This window comes from Rhea americana, unplaced genomic scaffold, assembly GCF_003343005.1.
Source record: "Rhea americana isolate MKP2758 unplaced genomic scaffold, rheAme1 scaffold_403, whole genome shotgun sequence".
Lineage (NCBI taxonomy): Eukaryota > Metazoa > Chordata > Aves > Rheiformes > Rheidae > Rhea > Rhea americana.
This window is the reverse complement of record NW_028186539.1, coordinates 179,497-207,120: the sequence shown is the minus strand read 5'-3', so window position 1 is coordinate 207,120 and position 27,624 is coordinate 179,497. Positions and strand designations below refer to the sequence as shown.

Below are 27,624 nucleotides of genomic sequence, written 5' to 3'. Positions count from 1 at the left end.
GGGGAGGGGGTTGTAGACATTTCCCAACCAGGCAAACACAGGGTATGACAACTAATTCAGGTAGTATCATACGCTCAATATGCAACTGATAAAAACAATTTAAACTGTTAAGAAAATCTCATGGTTTTATTGTGTAATGTAGCATCGAAACATCTGAACAAATCAATATCTGGGCCGTACAGGCTGCTGTTCTTTCATTTCTTTGGATTATAGAGCATCTTGTCAGTACATAAACAGCAACCTTTTGTATTATAAATTCTTTCCGAGGCATGCTGGTACAACACAAATTTCTCTTGTCAAATGCAGCTAAGTCTAACTTCCAAACATCATGCACAAGGAACTCATCTAGTAACAACGTAAACTCAGCAGAAGGACAGGTCACAGGTCTTGCTTGCTCACGCTCTGCAGTGCTGCAGGTTTGTGTATGATATTTGGAATGTTCTGTGAGTGTGAATAGTATCAGGAAGAGGACAGAAGGAAAAAAAAGCACGGGTGCCTCGGGGTTGCCAGCTCAGCCAAAGTTGTGCAGTGCTAGCCTGAACATATCATTGGTGCAAACCCAGGCATCATTGATGTTCTTTAATAGAAATATCTGGTGGAATCCCATGATAGGATCTTCATCAGCCTGTGAAGAAAGAGGGGAAAAAAAGTTTAAAAAGCTTATTTTTAAAAATGAGGAATGCATTCCACTCTCAAACCAAGATTTAAAAGGTCATGTGCACATCTAGTACTTCAAGAAACACTTTAATACAACCAGAGGCTCTGTTCTAAGTTGCTTGGCAAACAAACACTTGAAGTCTCACAAAACAGAAATCCTGCAATAGAATCAAATCTGCTGGAGTTTGTTGAGGTTTTCTGGAAGAGTGTTGCAGATGTCTTGTTCCAGCAGCTTCACATCACTGGTAAGTACATGCCTGCTTCATTGTGTTTAATGAACAAGCTTCCTTTGGGCTATATCCTAGGAACTGTGTAAAACAATTGTAATTGTGTTTAAAAATTAGCTGATAATTGCTGTAGTATGGATGTGTCATAGAAGGGAGTTTCTGTAGGAGTCTATCAATAATATTGCCTGAATGAACTCTGCAATGATCTAGGCTTTTGAAATCTTTCCCAGAGCATGCTCTGCTGTCCAGCCACATAGTACTTTGTATTTCTATGGTACATGAACTGCTCAAAATGAGTTAAACAATTGCTGTAGCTGTGATAGGATGTTCTAGCATAGTGAATCTTCGGAGAGGTGCCTCAACTTTTGCCTTTGATAATTCAGCTGGGGGCTTATAATGCCTGGATTACATTACAAGGGTTAGGGACTACAGAAGTAGAGAACAGTATTAGAGAGACTAGTCCTCCCATCTAATGTTTACCAGTCTCCTCAGCGAGATCAAGGCAGAAGTTAAAGCCTTTAAATAACATAAATAATCGATTCTCAAATCAGCTGGAGATCACACAATCGGATTTAAATTTGAACAGCACACAGCACCTGGCTAAAAAAAAAAAAAAAAAAAAAAAACTATGATACTGACCACAACATACTCTGTTCAGCATTTTTCAGAGAATTAAAGCTTTAATCTTTCAGCACACAAGTTTTAAACTTCAAAAGTGAAAAAAAGCATTAAAGCATTAACAAGCAGCATCCAGAGGAATGCATGAAACACTTAAAATGCTCTTCATTCAGCATTTTGAGTTGATCTGAGTTTGAGTTGATTTGAATTCTCTGCAGTCCACCAAGAAAAGCAGATGAAAAAGCCAAGACTAAAGAGCAGAATAAAGGAGGCTTCTGGAAGTAAACAAAACATCATTTAAAAAAAGTAGAGCACAAATGATGAATTAACTATGAAACAAACCAAGGAGGAGCAACTTGCTAAGGACATCAGTTATACTGGAAATGGGAAGTCTGGCAGAGCACTGGTAGAATCAAGTACATAACTAAAGCATAAAAGGAGCATTCAAATCTAAAGTTAACTGCAAGGATTTCATAGTGACAGCTGCTTAGGAAATAAAGTGATAGACAAAAAATGCAGTAAGTGCAAGCTAGTTCATGGTGGAAAAATCAAAAAGGGCCCTATGATTAGCTACTGCCTCTCAGGAAAATGATACGGACAATTTTTTTTTTTTTTTTTTTTTGCCGTGTCCCGGTCTCTGGCTTTGCAGGCAGGTTTTTTTTTTTTTTTTTTTTTTTGGAAACATCAGCTCAGAACTTAACAGCTATCAAGGCAAACAAAATGTTATCAGTTATTAGGAACTGAACATAAAAGCATAATTATGCAGTCACATAAATGCACAGAGCACCCACATACCAAATCCTGCATGCATTTCTTATCACTTACAAAACAGTAAAATAAGGAATGGCCAGAGGAGGGCAAGAAAGATGATCCATAGTTTCCTACTGATGAAAGTAAATTAAGCACAAATCTAACTTGCAAAAAAAAACATGACTGGGTGGGAAGAAAGGGTAATATACAATCAAACTACTATAAAACATGAAGGACAAGTGATAAGGAAAATACTTTCCCACAGCCAAAATATAAAAGGCAAATAAGACCGGAAGTATTGAGTACATAAAACCATGGAAAAAGAAAAATCCCAGAACCAAGGCAAGTGCTAAAACAGTCACTGTTCAACAGCTTGATGTACTGGGTAGCCTTCTGTTACTTGATAAAGTCACCCTTTTGCATTAGGCAGATGTTCCATAATAGCTAGCTTGATGTGAACACAAGGAACTGTGCTGGACTACAGCAGAAACACCAGGTATTTCAGAGGACATATCATCAGTATTAGATCTGCCCAGAAAGGAGAGGTAGCTTGTGCACTGAAAGAACATGGGTAGTAGTAAGGTCCCACTACCTACTACCAACTATTCAGCTGCAAGATAACTGTGGATATTTAAAAGGAATTTTAAAGGAATCTTTAACAGATGCACAGCTTTCCAATATTCCTCAAAGCTTGACATGTCTTTGCAAAGGCATCTTAAAGTTAACCTTTTTGACCAAGTCTGAATGAATTCATGCCAGCTCCTTTCTAATGGCTTGGATTAGGCTCAGACTGGGCCAGATTGGGCCAAGCAGAATCTCTTCAATTCAGATCACTTTGAATCAAAGGTATTAATAAGCATTTAATATACTCTCACTCACTTTCCATCTTCCTCTTCTAGGGTCACTGAGGGACCTACCAGAAGTCACAAAAAGTTTTATGAACTAAATTTAAGCTTGCTTATTACTGAGTGAGAGATCATCATCATCATACTAGTTTTTGAATATGTTTCCTCTCAATCTGTGGTAAGCCTAGCTGCACTGTAGTCATTAGTACTTTGGCTTGAGGGGAATTTGTTATGTAATTCAGGACTGCGTGCATGAAAGACTGGAAGAAAAGGAATTATTTCCTCTTGCTGCTTTACATAGTCAGTTCACACAATGAAGTCACGTAGTATAGCTTTCTTTCTTTCATATAACGTTCTCACAGCAGAGGAACAATACCTCCATGCCCAAGAATTCAGCCAGAATTTTATGACTTGACAAAGAGCATCCTTTCAGTTACTTGAGATGATTTACAGGGCAATAACTGTTCCAGTCTCTTTACTTCAGCTCTTCATCACATCTCAAGCAGCCTCACTGAAACACCCTTTACCTTTACTTTCCGATCCAAATTCGGCATATGCATTCTAGTTGTGACTCAGGTTATAAACACAAGGGGCTTGGCTTTTCCCCACAAAACTTTCTTATATGCAGTTCAAATTCTTTTTCATGTCCTGTGATCCTTGGAAAAAAATATATCAGAATTGCATACTGGAAAGAGCCCTGGAGATCTCCATTCCAGGCTCCTGCTCACACTTGGGGTATCAGAGGCATCACATCAGCCACAGCTTTGTCTAGCAGTCTTCAAAACATCCAACAATTGAGGCTCCACAGCCTCTCCAGGGTTTCATCCTCCTCATGAAGAGTCTTCCACTTGTATCCAATCTGAACTTCACAAGCTGTAGTTTGCGACCACTGTTCCTGGTTATATACCATCTGGCGCCACCAAGAAAACCATAGTCAGTACTGGAATTATGCTAACTGCTTTCCAGCTACTTCTCTTTCAGGTAGTTTTACGCTGCTACTAGATTGCCCTTAGCAACCTCTTCTCCAGACTCAGGCTCAGCTCCTTCTAGAGCCCTGGCCACCTCGGCCTCTTTTGAGGCTTCACCAGTTTCTCTACATTCCTTCTGACCTGGGGGCCCTTAGACTGGATGAATTAACAGGCCGAAAATTGTCAAGTCCTCAATTCATGGAACATGACCATTTCAGAACATTAGATATAGTATTTCTTTGTGATCCAAGTTTTATTCCGAAACTTACTCTAAAAGAAAAACATAACTTTTCTCCTCTTGCCTGGTCAGGGACAATTTTATTCTCCTTTCACCAGCACCCTGTAGCAACTGTTCACTGAAATGCAAATTCATAGCTATCTCAAAGAATAAGCCAGTTATTTTGGTTAACAGGTACGTTCAGATATTAACTTTCCCCATTTAACAAGCTTTAAACAATGCAGAAGTATTCACCATGCATTGTAAAAGAAAAAAAAGAAAAAGAAAAGCAGAAAAAAAAGTGACTTTGGTTGCAAATTTCCTCTCCCTTCTAAGGCTATGAAGCACCACATAACAAATTAGTTATTCACAATTAATTCTGCAATGATCACTTCAAAATTCACGCTCCAGGGAGAGTCCCAGATCTGCCACACTGCTTTGAGAATGTGCAAGCAACAGCCATGCTTCTCAGCCACTACAAACTCAATTGACAGAAGAGCGAGAAGAGAGCACTCCTTACTCAGCCAGGACAGCGAGGACTGCATGGAAGAGAGGTAAGGCAGAGGTTAAACGTTGTGGAGGGCTAGCCTGAAGACTTCATTGGTGCATACCCAGGCACCTTGAAAGTTTTTCAACAAAAAGGTTTGGTGGAAGCCTAGAACCTGGTCATCATCTGCCTGAGCATGACAGGAGGAGAAATATGTTACTAAGTGAAGCACACTAGAAATACTGCATGACATCCTGGATGAATATTGCTGAAGTGGTGTCCCCAAGAGAAACTCGCTCCTAGAGGCTTCAAAACTGATTTCTTCCTAGTTGAAGCAAGCAAGCACACAGTCAATGAATAGCAATAAAAAAAGTGAGGAGAATTAGAATCAGTGGAGGTATATCTATTACTCTTCTATAGAAGTATTAAATAAAACACTATCAACTATCCCAATAGTCATTAAAGAAGATTCTTCACATCTGTTTAAAAACATGCTTTTCAATGAAAACAGTTATTGTACTGTTTCTGCTGGTGTCAGACTCTTGCTACTGACTTCATCCACCATGTTCAGATGCCCTATTATGCTCAAACATCTCCAAGAAACTGCTGTGTCCAATCCCCTCAATGGGATTGCTCTAAAAGATTTTATAGTTCATATTTGGATTAGCATGCTGGGCTATAGACTGGAGCAGTATAGAGGTAGATGTACATCCCAACCTTGTCACTGGGCAGTAATGTTTCAACTGATCCAATAAAATACACCTACAAAAGGGTGGGTGTACACTCACAGAGGCTTAAGACTCCTAAAACCTGCAACAACTTTTCTTAAAGCATAATATTCTGGGGAAGGAAATGAGGAGTTTGATAATAATAGTCCTGGGTCCACCATTTCTTAAGGACTATTCCAGCACAGTTAAGAAGGGAGCTGAGGCTTCGTAACACTTTGGTAACGGCTTATCCCATAGTATATAGAGGGAGAACAGAAGATTCTTTCTGCTTAAGTATTTTGGGATTTTCTTTTCCCTACAGCAAAACAAGCTTGGAATTTAATGGGTTAAGGAAGAAATGCTAAGATGCACCCAGCTCACTTAAGAATGAGTTTCCATTGAATTTTCAGGACCAATAATTCAGTCAGACTTCAAAAAAATCCATTCAAAAACTCTTTTTAAAAGAGTGCATTATATAACCATCAAGTATTTCTAGCCTATTTTCTTGTGTTATTCTAGTAAAAGCATATGCAAGTTCTTTCACTACATATAACAATGAAAATTTTAAAGAACATGACAGATTTGAAAGGATGTGTTAATCATTCTAAGCTTCCAAAAATCTGGCCTCATAGTAAAGATAATTGGGATATCCATGAACAGGATAACTGAATAGTTAGTGGGAAATGTGTCTTTTCCCTTCCAACTCTGCTACTGATGGTCTTGAAAGTTCCCTTCTTGCGTGAGTTAACCTTTAAGTTTTCCTTGAGATGAGCAAACCTGAGCTGTGCAGAGTAGATAGAGTGTTAAGAAGGGTACCTTTAGATAACTAAAACACGCAGCTCCACCTTTGTGTGCTTGTCTTCTGTTCTAATGAACAGCAGATGAGCAACTTATTAAAATGCCTAACAAACTAGTTGTTTTTAGTTACTGTTTTGAATCTAGAATAGCAATAATTTTTGTCCCTCTCAGCACTAACATACATAGATTAACACAAGAGAAAGTATTCTCTACATGTGACAGCCAGTTTCATTTAATAACAGAAATGGTTACCATATACATCATGTTATAAACTCTTACTGGTTATTTCCTCTGTCTAGCTGCAACAATGAGCATCATACAAGGCAAAAGCAAAAAGTCAGAAAGTTCAAATTAGAACTTCTGGACAGTTCCTCAGTGATAGGCAGCAATCTCAAGCATTAAACTCTGCTTTCTGAAGCCAAGACTGAAGCCTCACAGTTGTGAGGAGTGAGGAATGGAAGACAGTTGCCTCTCCAACTAAAAATTCAGAAACAGGTTATATATGGTCATGACAACAGTAAATATTCTGCTTAATCCAACATATTATTTCCAAGTAGCTGGTGCACCATGAATGATCCCTGAATACTCAAGTACTGCTCAGCAAGTTGAAATAGTTAGGAGGATAAAAATGGCACAGTAAGAAATATTGCTCCAAGCAATGGTATTTATAGAAAGCTCCCAGACTGCATCTACCAGCCCAATGACCACACTACAGCATGAGAAAACCCCAAAGCTTTACAGAATCTCTTAAAAGCTTCATCTCTTGCCATGGGATTCAACATAGGATCACTGTTGCAGGCTGTGATCTGTTTGATGATTATGCAAATAACCTTAAAAATATGACAGTGCATAACCATTGCAGCTGTGTCCAGTCCAAGACATGGAGTCAAAATGTGCCTGTCACACCACTGAGTTTTCTGCACACCCAAGAATCAGAGGAATGAGATGAACATGCCCAACTTCAAACCTGCCCTGGAATTCAGTGCTTTCCGTGGCCACGTGTGGCTGTCTTTCCCCAATAAAGTACATGCAGGCAGTGAGCAACAGGAAAGCTAGAATCCAACTTGCGACTAGGAAGCAGGAACAACTTTGAGAGCCAAAGCCATCTATGTTAGGTTTAGAAGTGGTTGCAATACACACTGGGAACTGCTCTTCTCCACTGGTCAGCCCAGAACAATAAAGAATAGCTAAGTGTTTTGAGGATGCAAGCAGATTCAAACTGTCAGGCGCAGGTTTGCCTAACAGAACATTCTGTGGGAGGTTGAAGGCTTTGATCCTGGAAATGCCATTCAGTCAACAGAAAAAGGAAGTCTAAGCAACAATTTTAGGAGAAACTGAGCAAAGTAGGTCTAAAGATTGTGACAGCATGGCTGAACCAAACCCTGAAAAGACCAACTCTGACAGGTCTATGGTGATTTCATACTTTTAAAACAAACACTGCCCACTGTGGGCAAGTTCTGCCTGTAAGTGACTTTACATGCAGAAGATTTTGCAGACGCCAGAATAAATTCTTTTGTTAACACTCTTATTAACTTACAAGTCTGTGGCTTTGGTATATTGAAGATGCAACATTTCCTCAGAAGAGCAGGAAACTGCCTAAGTGTATCCTGTTCGGTACCATAACTTAAACAGCAATGCAATCATATTACAGCCTGAAAAGTGATCCAATTTCTTCACAAGGAGGAGGTGTTTCAACACAGGCAACATTCCCATTGTTGACCCAGTTTTAACTAGACTACTGCATTAAAACCATAATTTTATTCTTATGCCCTATAACAGCAAAGGGGAAAGCATGATCTTATTGAAGGGTTGTCAGCTAAAAAAAGGCTACTGAAACAACATAATGCATGATGCATATGGTACACCAAGGGGCAGAAGGAACACTAAACAAGGTGGTTATGGTGTCCAAGAACACTATAATGATACTTTTAAATGCAGCTGAGGACGCTGAAACCTTATTGTATCTAAGTAAGGAAAATATTGATGWCTTCAGAGCCTGTATTATAGTCGTATACACAGTAAAGGCCATGATGCTTTGCTTGACAAGAAGAAAAGTCTGCCAAGTTGCAGGAAATTTTTACTTAGTGCTAGTTATCTTGAGGAAGGAATAGTCTCCTGTCAGTCTTGAACAGCAGAAGAACCATGTCGCAATGTGAGCTTACCAGTACTCCCTCCCCACCCCAGAAAACGTTTTAAGGTTTTCAGAAATCAGGTGTTTTAATGTTCTACAAAAAAAATTTAAGACATAAGCATTTGTTACCCTGTAATGGAAAGAATTTACCTTAAGCTGTCCCACTACCATACTGAGTATACAGCTGTCAGGTGTAGGCTGGTGGTCTTGTGCTGTGATGCTGTGTTGTATTTTTTGGAAAGGAAGGCTCTACAATGAAAAAAAATGAGGAAATGTACAATCATTGACAATTTAACTTATTCTCAAAAGAAAGATCAAGAAAAAATATCAGTATTTGAAGAATTAGAATATTTTGGCACTACTGCAGGGAGAGTTATTGCAACTCAACCCTGCTCAGCTGAGTTGACCGTGACAGTTACATGTTTTTAAAGCACCAAGACATGAAATAGTTAGTCACCACATACATTTAGTGGTACTTTTTTCCTAGTCTTATTACACTGTGCCAGAAGAGCTTCTGTTCATCTACAAGCTAAAACTTGGTATGATGAAAGCACAAAACTTCTGTGTTCTGAACAGTATTAAGATGATGTGACCCAATATGTGGAATTTACCAGGCAATGCCAAGTAGGATTTTCCATTAAATTGGCTATGAACAGAAAGGAAAGGTGGTTGTCCAATAACCTGTGTTCAGTACCTGAAATCCACATATCCACTTTTTACTTTTGATTCCTTCCTAGTAAGAGCATCTGAGGGGAACTGAAATGGCAACAGGCATCTTTGCCATGTGCCAGGCAGGAGCAGGATGGAAGGGGGAGTAGGAGACCAAACCATAGATAGATACTGAAAAGAAAAAAAAAAAAAAAAAAAAAAAAAAAAAAAAAAAAAAAAAAAAACTTTCCATGTTCATGTACATCTGGAGTTAAGAGTTGAAGTACACACTTTGAGACACTGTGAAATAATAATTCTCTCTTTCAACTTAGGCTACATTCACATTCCAACCAGAGGTGACTAAGCTGTGAACACAAACACTTAGAGGATCTCAGAGTCCTGTCACACAAACAATTTTTGGCACTGATCTAGCAAATGCTGCATTAGTGATGGAAGTGGCAATGCAGCATGGACGGAGCTCCAAATGATCACAGAGTTGATACTCTGAGTCAAAGCACTATATAGGGCAGCAGCATGCAGTCATTTAAACTTGTAGGATGTGCTTTGTCACTTTGCTTGACCTTCTCAATTTCTTAAGAGGTTAAGACACATCCAAATATCCACTTTGACAAGCACCACATTTCTCTCCAGTGGAAAGAGCCAGCCTGAAAGACTTCACAGAAGGCCTAGGCCTAAGAGTTCTGTTCTTCACAAGGATGTGAAGTACAGACTTCACCCTACAAGTGTAAAGCTTCAGGAAGGATATCAGGAAGCTAATTCTTTGGCTAATAGAGAACACAAACCGTGGAAGAATCAAGACCTAGGGAAGCAAAGGAAGAGCGTAGAGCAGTCCTCTAATCACAAAGGAACTTCAGAAGACAACTGTTAAAAGAACAGTCTTTATTAAAGCCTGCAATGTTTCCTCTTGGCCTAGACTGCAAACAGATCTGTCAATGGATCCTTCACTCAGGGAAGATCACCTGCTGAAACAGAGCTAGCTTCTTGCCTTAGATCCAAAGCTGGAGGAGTACAACATAAGTAATACAGTCCGAGAGCCACAGCTTTGCTGCCCTTCTAATGCAGCAGAAGGAACTTGTTCCCAGGAACTATGGCATGCTATGCAGCATGAGCTGTCCATCATCACCTGCATTCACAAGGACTTGAATGTGGTCTGAACAGATGGAGGTCCAGAATGCTACTGCAGAGATTATACTTCTTCAAAGAACCATGACCTCAAATCAACTGTCTAAGTAAGTTCTAACTACCAAGAGCAGCATCTGTTGCAATCAGACAACAAATGCTGGAAGGGGATAATTAAGTACTTCCTTGCAGACTGAAACAATTGAGCCCTCAGAACAGGAGTGTTTCAAAGGCTGGGGAACGATGATCCAAAGAGTAACCAGCACTATGCTCATACACAGACAATAGCAATAGAAATCCAAAGACAATGGTCTTGAGATAAAGCTTGGTATGGGACACTACAAACGTATTTGCTAGTAGGAAGGACTAGAAAGGAAAGCAAGCCTTAGTATTTGCTATTGTAACACATACTGAATCAAAACTGATAGCACCTGTCTGAGAAAGGTAAGCCCTCAAATTAGTCTACAAGTTGCCCAAAAATTCTACCAGCCAAGTGAGGATCAGTCATAATTTTTGAATACTCAAATACATGTGCCTTGAAAATAGCATCAAATAGGATCTGGTCTTAATCAGTCAATCATGACAAGACACAAAGAGAAAGTCTGCTGTGGCCATCACAAGTGACTTGGTGAGTACAAGGTGTGGAGGGGGCAGAGACACAAAAATGCCACAAATAGACTGAATTGGTAACAATCCTGATCTACCATGAACTGAAATGAGCCAACTTGTTCATAATGTGCAGTAGACATCCTGTAATCCCCCAAAACCCCACAGCAGTCTCTTCTGAACTGCCAGCAGAGGATTTGCCAGCGTCCTTGTCCGAAACTTGACCATATACAAGTTAGGCTTTGGATATCTCCCCTTATACAAAAGTGAGAGCACTGTGAAACCTGGTCTTACCTCTGTACATCAACTTCTTGTTGAGCAAGTCCTGCAAGAAGAGTCTCTTAAAACGGCTAAGTAGAGGGATGAACTGAAATGAACGTGGTTGTACCCAGAACCCATTTTCCAGTGTGATGAGATGCCAGTGAGAGGTATGATTAGAGACAGAAAACAGAGACGAAGGAAAGCCCTCCCGCCCCCAAGTTCCCCAAAACAGTGGCACAGAACCAAAGACAAGGTTGGGCAAGGTGGTGCCTCTTTCAAGTACCTGAATGTCACTTGCAGAGAAAGGGCCCCCGCCCCACTCCACCCCAGTGGTTAGCCAGCTGAGTAAACTATTTCTCCTGTGACACAAGGGGGAAAATCCTGCTGGACAGAGTAGGATCAGCTAATAGAAAATAATTTATATATATATATATATATTTATATATATATATATAAAATTAAAAAAAAAAAAAACTTAGAGGGAAATTCCCTCAAAAGGATGAACATGCACCTGTACTGAAGCGCTTCTTGAGATGAACAGTGCAATGCAAGGGACTAACACAAATGGGAAACCATACAAGCAAAGCTTTCAGCATCTTATGAGAACTTGTCTGCACTTCCAAGTCTTTTTTTGAAGATAAAACAAATTTTGCAAAAAATAATGTTTGTCAAGTAGTTTAAAAACTCGCACCTGGCAAGAAGTGCTGGGTACATTAGCAGGCTAAGCAAGGAGCACAAGTAGTAAATTCAGGCACTCTTGGCTTTCTCTCATGGAGCTGGCTGTGCTGCATAAACACATTCCACTTCCTAGAGTACCTGAAAACATCAACCTGTTTTCTCAGCTGCCTACCCTGAGGCCTGCTAATACTCAGTATGCTAAGTCTAAGAGTGCCTTATTGATGGGAAGAGATTCTGGATAAGTCTGGTTAATGCAGAATGTGCACACTGTAACATAATTCTGCTAAGAGATGTGACGAAATCCCACCATACATGAAAGGAGGTCTAGAGATATTCTGTCACTAAAGCAACTTGGCATAGCTTCTTCATTGGTTCGGGAAGCTCCTAGAAGGACTAACGCAGTATCTCAAATGCTCAAGCCAAAACAGGCTACACTAAGGAGTGCATACATTCTATTTGAGACAAGCCCTAAGTCCAGCACCTATTAAGACAAAGAAGGACTACCTGCTCCGTTATAGGTGTACCAGTATTGGCAAACCACTGCCACTGCAGCCTTGTTCCATAGCGTTAGCATTATTTGACAGAGAACAGGTTGAAAAGGTGCTGCTGTGTTGCTGCTATTCAGGAGAAATCTTGTTGGTGCTTAGGGTACACTACTGATTAGGTCAGGCACTGAAGTACACAAAACCACTAAGTGCAAAAGCAAGAAACGCCAAATTCTGTCAGTGACCTGCTCTGCACTCTCAGATGCTCCAGGAGCAGAAACGGGCTAAACATTAGGTTGAACAGCGGACAGCCTGAGTAGCTTGGTGCTGACAGAGCCATCCTGAAAGGCATCACAGTCAGGGTAAATTGATAGAGCTCCATAGCAAGCCACAGCAGCAGAAGGGCATTGAATAATTCTACTGCATTTCTTCTTTGCTCCAATCAAATGCATATTGACAGAAAAGCTTCCCCTGGAGCTAAGAAGTGCGCCTCTACTCACCAGGCAAGACTGTGCAGCAGGCACATGAATCCAGAAAGTCTGACTTTTGCTACAGTCAGGAAGGCAAAGAAGAAAGYGAGTATCACCCTGGAGGATAACAGACTGCTCTGCACTGCGACAGATCCAAGGCAAAGCTTTAGACACCAGCCAAGCAAGTGTTTAGCTGGTTGGGTGTCTAAATGGCTGCTAGCCCAGAGGTCTAAGGAACAGTGAGTACACAGCCAACCAACTCTGGAGCTTGAGTATCTTCTGCCTTATCTGGGAGTAAACAATTGCAAGCTGTGTTACTTCTGAGGTGTGTGGCCTTCTTGAAGGCAAAGCAGGCACCTAAAATACAGATCCAAGGACAAACTATGGTCTTTGCAGTTAAGGAGAACTTTGATGAAAGCAGTGATTCCAAATCACAAAAACAATACCTGTGCAACTAAATAGGTGTCCAAGTAACAAAAGTTTTTATTACTCTGAGAAGAAAGAGTCTGAATGGTGTCTTATTCTGTCTGATATACCATGTTCCGAGCAGAATGTCAGAAGAGCTAAAGCATGCCATCTACAAGGCAAGAGGAACAAACTTTCTGATCTCATGAGAGCTCGCAGGTACACCCATTTTTAGAACATTAATACAGATTTTTCTCAGAAGAATAATTTTTTCCATGTTTAACTAAATGAATATAGAGCAAGAGCTTCACGTTCTCTATACAGTAAGAAATGCTCTCCTCTGCTCATATCTGAATAGCTGATAAACTCTGGGTTTAGAATAAGCCAGGGTCTCCACTATAGAAATTGTTTGCAATTTATGTACAAGAAAAAAGAAAGCTCCTGGCTTGACCTTTACCATACGCAAATCCAAACAGGTTTGCGGTGCTACTTCCATAGCATTGCTCTAACGAGAATCAATGTGTCAAGAGTATGAACAATATTTTTTGAAAGTAARCTAGCAACATCAAATCCAATTGCAGAGTTACAAAATAATCTTGCAAACTAAAGGAGTCAATTAACACCTCACCACACAATTAAACCACAGCTAACATTCTCTGAAGACCATAACCTGGAAGCACAAGTCCCATTTTCCAGAGTTTTAAGCTGCTACACTTCTAGTTCAAACTTTCAAAAGACTAATTTGCAGTCTTCAGAAATGTTTCCCAAAACATTCAGGAAGGATTACACACTTACAGAGAGTTTTTCAACAATAGCTGCTTTGCCCTGGAACTGCTGTCCTTCCCACGTAAGGCATGATGCATCAATCTGAGGGGAAAGAAAAACAAATTCATCCACCTGCTTAGATAATTCTGAAGCAATATTGGTAAAATTTGAAAACTTTTTGAAAAGTTGCAAAGTTTGAAAACTACTTGTAAAGGAGATGGAAAGAAACTACAAAGAGCAATTGAAACAGTTTAGAAAAGTCAATTAGAAATCAAGTAGATGAAATTTCACTGTCACAGTTCTACCAAAAAAAATCCTTCCTTTGGATCAAAGTTAGTTTTCAGAAGAAAAAGGTATCTAAAGGTATGCACACAAAGTAAAGCACCAAGAGACAAAAATATATGAAGTAGTCTCACAGAATAAGTTACATCACCATGTTTTTTACATCTCAAGTATTGATTTACATATCCCACTCACATCCAGAACAGCATAATGAGCATCTAAAGGTCTTCTAACAGATTGCCTCATCTGGAATGAAGTGATTGCAATACTTCAGTCTACAAGCTCTTCTGGTATATGAGGGAGGATCTCCAGTCTATGCTATATGTTAGGTGCAACAGGTAAGAAGCTTTTTCTACAGTTTATCCCAAGGTCATAAGATCCTAACTAGTGTTGACACAGTTCTGCCATCCCAAGTCCAACTTTAACTTTTGGCAAACAGACTTAGACTGATTTCCACTGAGCTCAAAGTCTGCCTGTTGTCATCTCCAAACAGTATCCCAAGTTTCTATTCACATCCCAAATTGTCCTGGAACCTATTACTCCTTCCACCTTTTTAAGTCTAAATAGCTCAAGAAACATGATTCCTGCCTCTTCCCCTTCTAAATTTCCATTGCACTTAGGATCTGAATATGTGAGCAGAAAAGGGCAGAATCTAAAGAGCCCCATTTGTATGTTCTCTAGTAAGTTTTCCAAGCCCTGTTTTTGATCCATGCTGCACCAGAAAGCCACATCCTTCAGCCAGGTGCATTGAACTTGCACAACACAGCGACAATCTCAAAAAACTTCTGGTTCTCACAAAATCATGGCAAGGACACAATACAGAACACATACAGCAAGAGCCAAAAGAACAAAGAGGTCAACCAGAGCAACAGCACAGATCATCTCAGTTACAGATGCAACTGGAGGCAGTACAGATTAAGAGTCCTTGAACGCTGCCTCCTTTTAAGACATGCCCCTTTCAGGAGGAAAGGGACCCAATCCAGGTTGTGTAAGCTAGTTACTCAGCAAGGGCATTTGGCTGACATTACTCACATCTTATGATAGGACATCAATTTCTGATTTTGATTATTTGGGAAACAAGGTGATGGTACCAGGGGATGACACTATTCTTCTCTCATGCACTCAAAGCATGGGTTTCAAATAGGGAAAGCCAGAAAAGCAGGAGACCCAGGACCGGCCTTACTGAATCCACTTCAGGAATCAGCAGCTGAGCTTATTGCTCCTCTCGGAACAGTCAGAAAGGTCTTGTATCTTAGGGGACACATTAAACTAGTGAGGGAATATAAACATTAAACTACAGGATAGAATTTTAGATGGTACCTAGTTATGTCTACCTGACTCCCAGCTATAGGTTGCCTTGATAGTTACCTTCTACACCATATATCTGTGAGAAAGTGCATCCCTTTTCCCATCTCAAAAGCCCTACAGATGAGAAAACAGCATAAGAAAATACTTCATTACAACAAGCCACACATATACAGTAGAACAACGTAGAGCTACAGCATTTTCCTGCAAAAGTGCATAAGCATAACATCTGTACAAACCCTTGACTTAGTCTGAAGTCATATACCTCAAGCAGTTCATAACAAAAGTGACTGTCTCAGAACAAAAACTCAATTTAACTGGGTCACACCACTAAAGGAGAAATACTGAACCTTGAAGTAGAAAGCAGCAATTCAAGAATGCAAGAGAAATCCAAGGGTTCCCCCTTGCTGCATAATATATTTACTTCCACAAGGTCTCAGAAGACAAAGGGCTTCAGTAGAAGTAGAACATTTCTACAGAATCTCCTTTAATTTAGACAAGGACACATTTTAGCCACACAAAGCAGGGTCTATACCCTCCATAGTTTAAAAACTCTTTAAAACACATCAGTGACTTCCCTAATGCTCTCCTGCCTGTACTTGAATAGGAATCTCCATTGAATGATGAAAGACAGCAGGATCCCAAAGCCCAGGTGCTCACTGAATGCAAGGCCATGTTTCCAGGAACTAGTCAGTCTTCATTAGAATTAATCAGTGTTATGCAACTTAAAGACGTTTGGATAGTAACATATCAGAAAGTGCTAAGAGGCTTCATATTTAGAGCTGTGGATTAAATACTGACTGCTTGCTCTTCTCACTTTACAAATCCTGCTCACAGCTTCTTGTCCAGGATCAGCCAACAGTCTAGCAGACAGCAAACACCCGAAGAAGTAAGAATCCAAAGAAGTAATGCTATCAGTGCTAGTGGAAACTGCTGCGGTGCAGGGAGAGGTGTCAGATGGTATTCCTGTAAGAACTTCCAGCACTCAAGAGCTTGGCAGAACTGCATATGATTCAACCAGCAAGGGTCAGAAAAGCAGGATGTATTAAAAGACTTGCAAGACTTGAGTCTCCTACTAAAACAATTCAGCCACCCAGCAGCATTCCTCACCACAGGTAATCTCAACTAGCATTTTGCATGTTCTTTAGAACATGTCCTCCTCCACGATTAGAGGCAGACACTCCCTTGAACCTTTTAGTTACAAAATTAAAGTTTGTAACCCACATCTATTTTGCCTCAAATAAGGGACGAAAGTTAAGAATTTTTAATTAAAAGAAAGCTTAAATTTAAACTTAATTTAACACACTAGAAAAAATGCAGCATGAGATCCAAAAAACACCTGTAAGAGCTGCTAAACAGAGGAGGGCTTAGAAAAATCCACATCCCATCACCCTAACAGGTGTCTAAGCAAATCCAAGGCTATAAACTAATGGTAAACTAAGGATAGCACAGTTGCTTTTACAGAGAATTTTATCACAAGATAATCACCAGCCTCTCTCACTGCAAGCTGCTGTTTATAGCCATTTTGTTGGGGAGGTTGGTTTTTGTTGTGCATTTTTCTTTTCTTTTCTCTTTTTTTCTTTTTTTTGAGACTGACTGCCTATCAGCGAGGCAGACAAAGCTCTAAATAGAAGGCACATATAAGAGGAAGACAAGAAATAAGAGTTCAGCAAGTGCAATTGTTTGACTAATATTGTGGAGCCAGCATAAAACCCACTAACCCTTCTTGCGTATTCCCACAAATCAAAATAGAGAAGTTTACACAGATTATGGGATAGAACCTCAACTTCCTTTCTAGAGATACTCACATATATTGCTCCTAACTGGGTCCTGTCTGCATCAAAGAGCTGGTAGTAATGTTGTACGAAGCTGGACCCAATCTGCTCCCAGATAGGCTTGTCTCCCATTCTGAATCCTCACCCAAAGCCAGTGACTGTAAAACAAACAAGGAAACAAACAAAAAAAAAATTAGCAGAGAGAACAATCACATAAATAAGCATAGTATTTGGCTTATGTATTAAGAGGTAAATGCAGACCCCTCAGACAGCCAGAATTTAATCTTTGAAAGAAGTACAGCAAATCCCTCAGACAGGTATTTACTGGAGCAAGTCCAGCAAAGGGCCACAAGGATGATTAAGGGACTAGAGCATTCCGCATGGGGGGAAAAGGCTGAGAGTTGAGATTGTTTAGCCTGCAGAAGAGAAGGCTCAGGAGTTATCCATAAACATCCAATGAGATRGTGAAAAAGAGAACAGTCGTGGCCAGTATCAGGATGAGAGGCAACGGGCACAACCTGAAACTCAAGAAATTCTACTCAAACCCAGGAAAATGCTTCTTCATTTTGAAGGTTGTTGAACACTGGAATGGGTTGCCTGGAGAGCTTGTGGAGCCTTTATCCTTGGAGATACTCAAAAGCTGATTGGACACGGTCCTGGGCAAGCTGTTCTACTTGACCCTGATGGAACAGGTGGGTTGGACCACATGATCTCCAGAGATGCTTCCCAACTCCAACAGTTCTGTGATTCCTCATATATTTCACCATCCACAGACTATTCTGAGGATGAAACAGTGTCCTTTCAGTGCTATGCAACAGGAGTCAATTCACTTCCATTAGCTTTTTGCATAACACAAATTTACTTTAAGACCTGCTTTAGTCTTTTATCCTGACATACATCTTTGACGCTGTAGTCATTTAAAGACACAAATCCTGATTTTTCACTGTCCTGAGCATCTGCAGTTCCCACTGAAGGTACTGGGAGCTCAAAGGTATTGAACTCTTCTGAAAAATCAGTCCCTACTATTTTTGATTAAACATATGGCATGTGCACCAGTCCAGATAGATCTAGATCTCGAAATTATCATAAGATCAGAATAGACAGTGGCTCTACATTCTCATAGAACTTTTCAAAAACAAATTCATTTTTTTCTTTATTCTGACCCATCTCTAAAAGACCTCCCAAGCTGAAGAATTGTGCTGCAGTCAAAACACAAAGGAAAAAAAAAGTGTTGTGCTTAAAAACCATTATATTCCATTTTAAGGACTGAGTTTATTTCAAGAAAACAAAATTATTCTGGATAAAGGTCAAGATCTGCCAGTCCCTAGACTCTTTCTGCAATATCTGACCAGAAACCCTCAAAATACTAGTCTGTATTGCACTGCAGGGCTGAGAAGTATCCAGAACATAAAATTGTTTTTGAACACAAGACATGATAAGTTATTCTGGGTTCCTTTGGATGTCAATTACTCACATATTTGTGTGACAATGCGGTCATTCCTTCTGAGAAAGGGATGTTTGGGAGCCTACAAAGAAGAAAAAGCTCTGCAGAAAGAGCTTTGGCTGTAATGATGTGCCACAAAACCAGGCTACAGACTGCACAGTTTTTGACACACAGCTGATGACAGCTAAAGACTCATTTCCAAGTGCACCTTGGAAACTTAATTTCGTCCAGAGATGAAGGAATGAGGTCAGAAACAAACTGAAAAAACATGCTCATCCTGACTTTGAAACATTTTTAATCTATCATCAACTTTCTAGGCAATGTAGTCAGCATTAAAACTAGTAATCCTATATACTAACGTAGACTAAAATCACAGACATATTGCTATCTAATATTTGAACTGCTCCAGGAAATCTATAATACATAGTTTGGAATAGCAATCATCATATTTGTCCCATGAATATTTGCAATATGTGACTCAGTCTGAAGAAGTTTTACCCAACAGAGTGACTCCTCTGTGAAAATAGATCGCAAATTGATAAATCTATCCAAGTAAAACAGGGTAAAAACCAAACAAAAAACCAAACAACTCAAACTCACTTCTTTACAAGAGAAAAGTTATATCAATTGCTTATCCATTTTTGCCACATACCAGCCTAACCTGGAACAGATGTGGAAGGAAATAACTTCAGCCTGTTTTAAAGTATTCATCTTGTAAGAAAATCTCTCTAAAACCACTTCACAGTATTCAAATAGACTTCATTCTAAGTCTTCTCCTCAGAAGACTTATCAGAAGCCATGCTGTGTGAAACAGATCTAGGCTGTGCCTAGGCTGGCAACACATACTTCCATTGCTTACCTCCCCAGCTGTAACAAAGATCTATCACAATACAGAACTGTGAAACTCCTTGAATCCTACACTTGCATTTAGGAAAGCACATTGGGTTTCAAGAACATACCAAACAATCCCATGGGAATTACATCTACCTGAGCCCATTGTAACAGCCCTTTAGTTTCACCTACAATCAATAAAGAACAGGAACATGCAATAGGGTACTTTTATAACATGCTCTTGCCATCTCCAAGTTTGAAGACAGACCTACAAAACATCTTCTAGAAAAAGGCCCAGAATTTCAAATTCTGAACAAGTCTAGTAGAGATTTAAAGTTATGGGGTTCCAAGATACTGGTATTATGTCAATATACTATCTTCCCTCTGTCATTCTCCCCTCTGTCATTCTCCCCTCACCCCAAATTCTCGGTGTGCCACAGGCCAGGATTTGTCTTTTGCCTTCAAGACAACCCCCTTACAATCTGTGTTCCCCAATATCATCCCCTCTACACATTAGGCTATGGGGGGAGGGGGGGGAGGAAAAAGTAACTAAACTCGTAAGAACATTCAGCTTACATGTAGTTAAGCCGCTGCAGCACAACCCTTTTCTTCACTCACAGGGACAGAAATGCATCTCTATCTGCCATGAGCCAGAGAATAGTACTGGTCCAAAACTGGAGAGCAGTTTGAGCTTCGAACAACAGAAGCAAATAGGCTTTATGTTGCTCTCCTGGCACTTGGAATGACATCTGCCACATCTCTTCTAATTTGTCCCTGAAGATGAAGACCACCTTGAACGCTCCTGTCTCAAGAGTCCTGGGGAAAACAGCCATCTACTCAAACTCCATAAAAGCTCAGATTTTTATTCCTCAAGCCTCCGTTGTAGCATTCTCTCTGCACACTGTGATATGCTGAATGACCATCACCTCAGAAACACCTATACTCTCCTGCCCCCATTTCCTCATTTTCCTATCATGCCCATGCACAAAGTTTTGCATCAAAATGGGAAGTATCACAATGGGACAGCTCGTAGTTTGAGTTGCTCCATGGCCCAGCAGCGACATAAGCTAGAAATTCCTCCCTTAAGCAGTAGTCCCAAGCATGCCCATGGCACAGTTCACAGGTCCTCTGAAACATGCCCTTTCTGTGGTGACAAAGAAACCCTGGATCACATACATGATTGTGCCAGGCTGTAGTCCCATTTCTCAGCTTCTCCAGAACCTGTTGCTGCCTTTTTCTTAAATCTACGCTCACCTTATTTGAGCAGGGCCTCGTTGTGAATCTACTTTGGTGGTGCTCACCATGTCATTGGGAGGATTCTTGCAGCTTATTTAGGAAACCAAAAACCACTTGTGTTTAGTTTTGAAGTCTGCTGCTTCCATTCAAGAGCTGAAGATACCTAAAGGTATGTAGTTTGAGATGGTAGGAAAGTGGTTGTGATAGAATAAACAGTCCAAGCAAAAATCACTCCTGTTCAGTTTTGTTAAACCACCATACAATTGCACCACTATAACTTGTATGATAAATACCAGTCACCCTTCCTATACATTCAAGAGCAAATGTACTTATAGATATCCATGTTATACAGCCAAGCACCTACTCGCAATCTGAGCTAGTACATAGCAAACTACAACCAGCTTATTCTCTTGAGCTAGATGTCAGCTTTTTCTAAAAGAAGTCTTTTCTCATACACCATGTGTATTTAACCCTTAATAGCTCACTAGATCRTCATATGAACCTGAGATTAAGTTGTATGCTAGTACTGCATCTCATTTAGACTTGGTCCTTGAGGCACACCACCATTTCACTCAATTACCAGATGCCTTCTGTTCATCCTGAAACAGTGAGAAAGCCTTTGCTTTATGACTGTAAGAAACTAAGGGATAAGTATTTTAAATATAGAAAGTAATAGAATGGTTTCTGAAACTAAAAATTAGTATGTTAGCTCACAAAGAAATTTGTACTTGGGCAAGTAAAAAACATTAAATAAAAACCAGTATAAGTTTGCCCAGTTATAATGTTGATTTTGCCACAGAAATTAGAACCAAATTTTAAAAATGCTGCTGAAATTAGTGACCCTTCATTAATTTTATGATCTTGCTTTTTTTCCTGTGCCATTCATATGCACTTTTGCTTAATATCTTCTTTCTCCCTGTCCCTCTTCCAATAAGCAATTTCCTTCCCCTTTTCTGATTTGCCTCCTTTAACATGCAGAAAACAATGTGGAATAATCACAAGTTTAAGAAACTTGAGACATACTAGAAAACAAAAGATAGGAAAGATCTGTGTCATCAAGTCTAGTCCCCTTCAATCAGATACAATCCATATCAAATTGTATCGATACATTTATCAAGCTGTTATAAAAGCTATGTTCAATATAAAAGGCTTAATGAAGTCAAATTTTCCAATACCTTTACCAGACCACACACCAACACACCCTGAAGTGTATTCTCCTGACCTTTACACATCATTCACTGAACTTCCCAACTCCCATCCTACATGGTGATTCATGGCACACAGCCTGTCCTCAGCCTCCTTATCCCATGTTCATCCCACATACAGCACAGCACTCCTTTAAGACTTAGCACTACACTGGTACTGTTGAAATTGCCTTGGGCTACACAGCATTCCTGATCATACAGAGATGCTCCTGTGTTCAGCATCCTGCAATAAAGGAAGGACAACCTACACCATGCAGAGCTTTTGAGTTGCCCATGATAGGAGGCTTTCCTGCATACAATCAAGCCTACTCTCAACATTAACAGAACCTCCACAGAGCCCCACAATCATGACAGCACAGTCCCCTGCCATTCACACAGCCCAGCTGCTACTCAACCTTGTCAAATTACCCAAGACTACACTACATCTCAAAGCCTTTCCCTTCCCCACAAGCTGCTCAGCATTATGTCCAGTGCCACTAGCCATACTGGTCCACAGGTGAAACAACTGCCTTAATTAGCATTTCCCCCTCATCAGTTTCAGTATGTGGCAGACAGCACTAGTAATACATAGAGCAGCATGCCCCAGATAGTAGTAGTACCAAGGAGGAAAGAAAAAGAGGGAGACTGGAAGAGAAAGAAGCCCTCACACAGCTATGAACCATCCAGAATTAGACTGAGGTTACACTGTCCTTAGGCAGCAGATTCTTTTATCCACAACATGCAGAAACACAGAATCTTTGTCGTTGCTTGTCATGGCTTAAGGTATTCATATCGAGGCTTCTACATGCATCCCACTTCCTCCTCCGCTGTCTTAACTCTGGGCTTAAGAGTTCAGGATGAACATACCAAGACTGCCCAGACTCCTAAGGGGACCACAGTCCTCAAATAACCAATTTCTGTAAAAACTTTGGTTGATATCTCTTCCTATTGCTTCCTTCAACAAAGAAGATGCCATGAAACAACTTAAAGATGATTCTCAGTCAACACGTTGCAGCACCAAGTCAATCCCTCTACTCAAGTAGCATCACCAGAGGTACTTGGAGCTGTAAATTTAGACAAGCCAAAGCCATCTTTTTTTTATTTTGACAGAAGGAGAAAGAGTTGCTAACAGACAAAAAGAAAGAAAAGAAACAAGGAAAACTCCACAAATTTAGATTACCTTCCCTGATTTTTTTTTTTTTTTTAATGATGTTTATCTAAACACTTGCTGAATTATCACATTTGGGCATGTTAGCTTAGCTGCTATCAATTAAAAAAAAAAAGTCTTTTTGAAACAAAGCATGGGAAACCTGCACTACTAAGAAATCCTGCACTTTTTCTGAAAATGCCAACTAAAACTAGCATTTAGATAGGAGCAATAGCATAGTGTAATGTAAATTGCTAAAGAATACTAAGGTGGACTCACAGGGATTTTCACACACACAAAGAAAGCATTCCAAAATAAAAAACAACTATCACCAGCAAATAAGCAAGTAAATAGTTTCTAATTTGTGAGGCTGACCGTTTGAGCACATCAGAAAGAAAACACACAACATAAAGACAAAAGCCTCAAACTAACACATTTTAACATCCTAATGAAGACAAGGAAGGAAAAATATTTGCCGTATATTAGCCAGTAACTGAGTATGAGTACACTACTTTCGTAAGTAACCTGAGCATCTCTAAACCACATTCCTAGAACATTCAAACTGCCTCCACACAGCACTGCACTTAAGTTAATAAACTTTGTCATGGCTGAATTCAGGCTTAGCAGAATGTTAAGCTGACAGGTTTTTTTTCGGAAAGTGTGACACTCAGTGTAACAAGAGAGCACCAACGCTCTTTAAATTGATAATATTGGTCCAAGGATACAGGAAACTCCACGGCAAACATGATTTAAAAACTACCAGTCACTGCACTGTTCCCTATTCAACAACATGAGCAAATAAAGACAATAAAAGCACTCAGCTGTTTCAGCTGGTCATGCAATTTCTACCATGTTCTAGTATAGACATGAATTTAAGTGGTATGGTATATTTTTGACGACTCAGAATAAAAATAGTGAGCTAAAGACTCCTTCAGTCTCTTTTCTGTTACCACTAAGACTTACAAATAGAGGAGCTCCTCTTGTGCATGCTTTCTAAGACCCCAATGGAACCGCATCACAGGATTAATCAGTTTCCTTTCAAACAGCTCATGTAATAACCTACACAAGCAATCATTTGAACAGCTCACCTTTCATTAGCAAAGGCACATGCTGTCAACAGGAGAAGCAGGTAAGCAAATTATCAGGAAAAGAAAAACACAGACTTATTCTGGTTGGAAGGAACCTCAGGAGATCTCTAGTGCAATCTTGTGCTCAGAGCATGGGTAGCTGGGAGATAAGATCAGCTTGCTCAAGCATTTAGCCAGTCTAATCCTGAAAACCACCAAGGATGGAGACTGCTTAACTTCTGTGGACAACTTGTTCCAACACTTGACCATTCTCATGAGGAAAAGGTCCTCCTTATATACAATCAGTCTCTCTCTTGTCTCAATTTATGTACCTTGTCTCTTGTCCTCCTGAGATTCACTGCTATGAAGAGCCTGGCTCTGTCTTCTTGCTAATCATTCTGAAGATACTGAAAAGCTGTGATTAAGTCATGTTCCAACCTCCCCCCACCATCAACCTTCTCTTCTCCAAACTAAACAGAATGCACGTTAACAGAGACAATCAAATACTGGAACATATTCAGTTCATCAGAACCCAGATATAATATGTCATTTATCCTAAATCCTATACATCTTACTGAAAAAAAAATGATTTAGTGCTTATCAATCTTTCTCAGCTTCCACAGAATCACAAAATGGGTAAGGTGGGAAGGGACCTCTGGAGATCATCTAGTCCAACCCCCATGCTCAGCAGGGTCATCTAGAGCATGTTAGACAGGATCACATCCAGGTGGGCTTTGAGTATCTCCAGAGAAGGAGACTCCACAACCTCTCTGGGCAACCTCTTCCGCTGCCCTGTCACTCCCACAGTGAAGGAATTCCTCCTCACATTCAGTCAGGACTTCCTGTGGTTCAGCTTTCACCCATTGCCTCTTGTCCTGTCACATGGCACTACTGAAAAGAGTTTAGCCCCATCCCCTTGATACAAGATGCCTATAGCAGATCACTGAGCACATGTGCCTTGCTAGTTTTACTCCAAGAAAGTGCAAACTTTTTGTTCTTCTATATGACAAAGTTATTCAAACACATCAGCCAGGTTAAGTTCAGGCTCTGCACGCGCTTCTGGTAAGAGAATAATATAGTGAATATCAAATACCTGAAGCCTAAAGCATACTGAGATACACCTTCTTTGAAGCAATGCAAATTATCTCCTTGCAGATTTTACTCTCAGCACTCAGTGCCTCTGCCTTTCCCCTCTGTGATACCAAATCACATCAAGTAAAGCAAGAGCACCACAGAGCACAGACAGGCAACATCAGCAAGGCAGGAGGCTTCGAGGGCACATCCGTGTCATGAAAGCCCAATGCCTAAAGCAGTCACAACAGTGAATCTTTCAGCACAGACTAGAAAGATTATCTGCACACAGGAATATTTGAAAAGCATGTGTGAAAAACACTCCTTCAAAAAGCTACTTGCTCTAAAAGGGCTGTTTCAATGTTCTCCTGGAGCAGAGGAATGACATTTATCTCCTCAGCTTGAGGAACTGTTGTTCTCGTTTGCCACTGGAGATTTCTTTCCTAAGTCTACGGCCTGCACTCGCCTCAGCTGAAGTCTCTGCTGCAGCCGAGGCTGTCGGAGGAACTGTGGAGGGACGGAACTGTGGATGGGGAGCACCCGTCGTCCGGTGCACTGCCACGCTTCTCAGTCACCTTGCCAGCACCAGAATCGGGCAGGCGGGTGGGGCTCGGCCACACGGGACCGAACGGTGGAGCCGCCCGCCAAGCCGCAGCCTGCCCCCGGCCCGGCCTTCCGGGCAGCGCCGGGGCTCAGTTCCCAGGCCAGCACACGCCGAGGCGTCAAAGACGGAGAAGGTCAGGTTGCTTCCAGCCTCCCGGCTCCCGCCGCCCAGCGCCCCGCCCCAGCGCGCCACGGCCCGGGCCCGCGGCTGCCGGGTGCGCCCCGCGACAGAGCTCAGCCACAGGGCCGCGGCCGGCGAGCGCGGGGCGGGGCGGCAGCCTGCGCCCGGGCACGTTTCGCTCCCCGCTCCTGACTTCCACCCTCTCCTCCCCCGGCTCGGGGCCCTCCGCCGCCGCCCCGCCCCGCGCCGCACTCACCCCGCAGTTCCCACTATGGCGGCGGCGGCGGCGGCACCGTGCGCGGCGCGAATCCTCTGAGCCTCTCTCGCCCGCGCTGCCCGCCCCGCCCGCCCGATGCGGCCCAGTCTTAGCCTCCCCGCCCCGCAGCACGCCGGGAAAGCGAGTCCAGCTGCCGCTCGGGAGCGCAATGGAAGCAGCGTATAGAACTACAGCTCCCGAGGTGTCTCGCGCTGCCTCCCGCCGTGCCTTATTTGAATGAAGGGAAGGAGACCGCGCATTGCTGACCCCGCAAGGCYGTGCCCCGGAGCATTGTGGGATAGTGGTAGAGGTGCTTCTTTCATCTCTGCATCCCCTGTGAAGCCCTTCTGGTCTCAGTTGGCCATCGCTTCCGTGCTCGGGTCCTCTCCCCAGAAGGGCCCTGTCACCACTCCCTGTGAAATGCAGGACTTTTGCCTGCCTCAAGACCACCTGCAGTCAACCACAGGCACTTCCCAGGCAGGAGTCCTCACAGAGGCCTTTGCCCATGGGATCAGGGCTGGCTTGTCTGGAGGCAAGTGGCCCAGCAGCCACTGCTCCTGTGCACCCTGAAGTTCAGTAGTCCTGAAAGAAGGTAGAATGCACGATGGGGTACAGCAAAGGAATACTTCAAATAACTACTTTTGAAGAAGTGTCTTTAAAAACTCAGTCTTACTGGAAGCCCACACCAAGTTCAGTAAGGCAGCAGCAAATAGTGGCAGGGAAGGTTTATAAAGGTGCAGATGTCTTTGTTGTCCTGCAACTTAGATAACAGGGCTGAGTCTGAAAGATAGCTGAGCAGTTGTGCTGTGCCAAGCATTGCATTTGGCCCAGCCCTGGCAGTTCTGCAGGCAGGCTGTAGATGACTTGACTGTCATCAGTCTGCTGCTTGGAGGGAGATAGCATTGCACAGCCCTGGAAAGAGCTGTGTCCGTAAAGTATTCGTCTGTGCTTGTTGCTGAAGGTGGAGGAAGGCCAGGCATTACTAGGAACAGGAGATGGGGTGGCCAATGCTGAGCCTCTCTCCTAAACTTTTCTAGTTCTAATTTTCTAGTTGTTCTAATGTGTACTAATAAAATAAATGCCTTCTCACATGTGTCTTGCTGTGAGGCTTTTCCTGTACAAAAACAGAAGATAAAACTGAGCACCAACGCTGTGTCTGTCACCATCCCGTGGCTTTTTATCCCACATGGCCTGAAAATAAAGACTGCAGGTGGCTGATGCTTCAGAGTCCAAGCAAAGAGGAATTGAACAGTAAATAGGTGATTCTTTCCCCCCTCTCTCCATTCTTCTATGTCCGAGCTGTTGTTTCATGCCTGGTAGAAGACGACAAGCTTTTTCACTGGTTTTGTCACATTATCAGATCTCTGACTGCTTAACCTATCTGATAGCCTTCTGTGATGAAGTGGCTGGCTGGGTAGATGAGGGGGGAGCAGTGAACG

General features: G+C 41.5%; 1 protein-coding gene across 1 annotated transcript; it reads right to left on the bottom strand.

Moving 5' to 3' along the window:
* Positions 1-98: 98 nt before the first annotated feature.
* On the bottom strand, positions 99-26,301 carry NUTF2 (nuclear transport factor 2). Its single transcript, XM_085314436.1, has 5 exons — positions 26,186-26,301; positions 17,259-17,383; positions 13,894-13,965; positions 8,556-8,654; positions 99-625 (listed from the first exon to the last, which is right to left on the bottom strand). Exons 2-5 carry the CDS (start codon positions 17,355-17,357, stop codon positions 512-514), a joined length of 384 nt encoding a protein of 127 aa, XP_085170562.1. The 5' UTR covers positions 17,358-17,383; positions 26,186-26,301; the 3' UTR covers positions 99-511.
* Between the last annotated feature and the right edge of the window lie 1,323 nt (positions 26,302-27,624).

What these genes read in the sequence shown, in the direction of transcription:
- NUTF2 (XM_085314436.1), bottom strand. Translation starts at nt 17,357, where the DNA reads ATGGGAGACAAGCCTATCTGGGAGCAGATTGGGTCCAGCTTCGTACAA. An exon ending in CCCAGTTAGGAGCAATATAT is followed by an intron (nt 13,966 to 17,258) that starts GTGAGTATCTCT and finishes CTTTCCCCTCAG; the next exon opens with ATTGATGCATCATGCCTTAC. An exon ending in TGGTAGTGGGACAGCTTAAG is followed by an intron (nt 626 to 8,555) that starts GTAAATTCTTTC and finishes CTTTCTTCACAG; the next exon opens with GCTGATGAAGATCCTATCAT.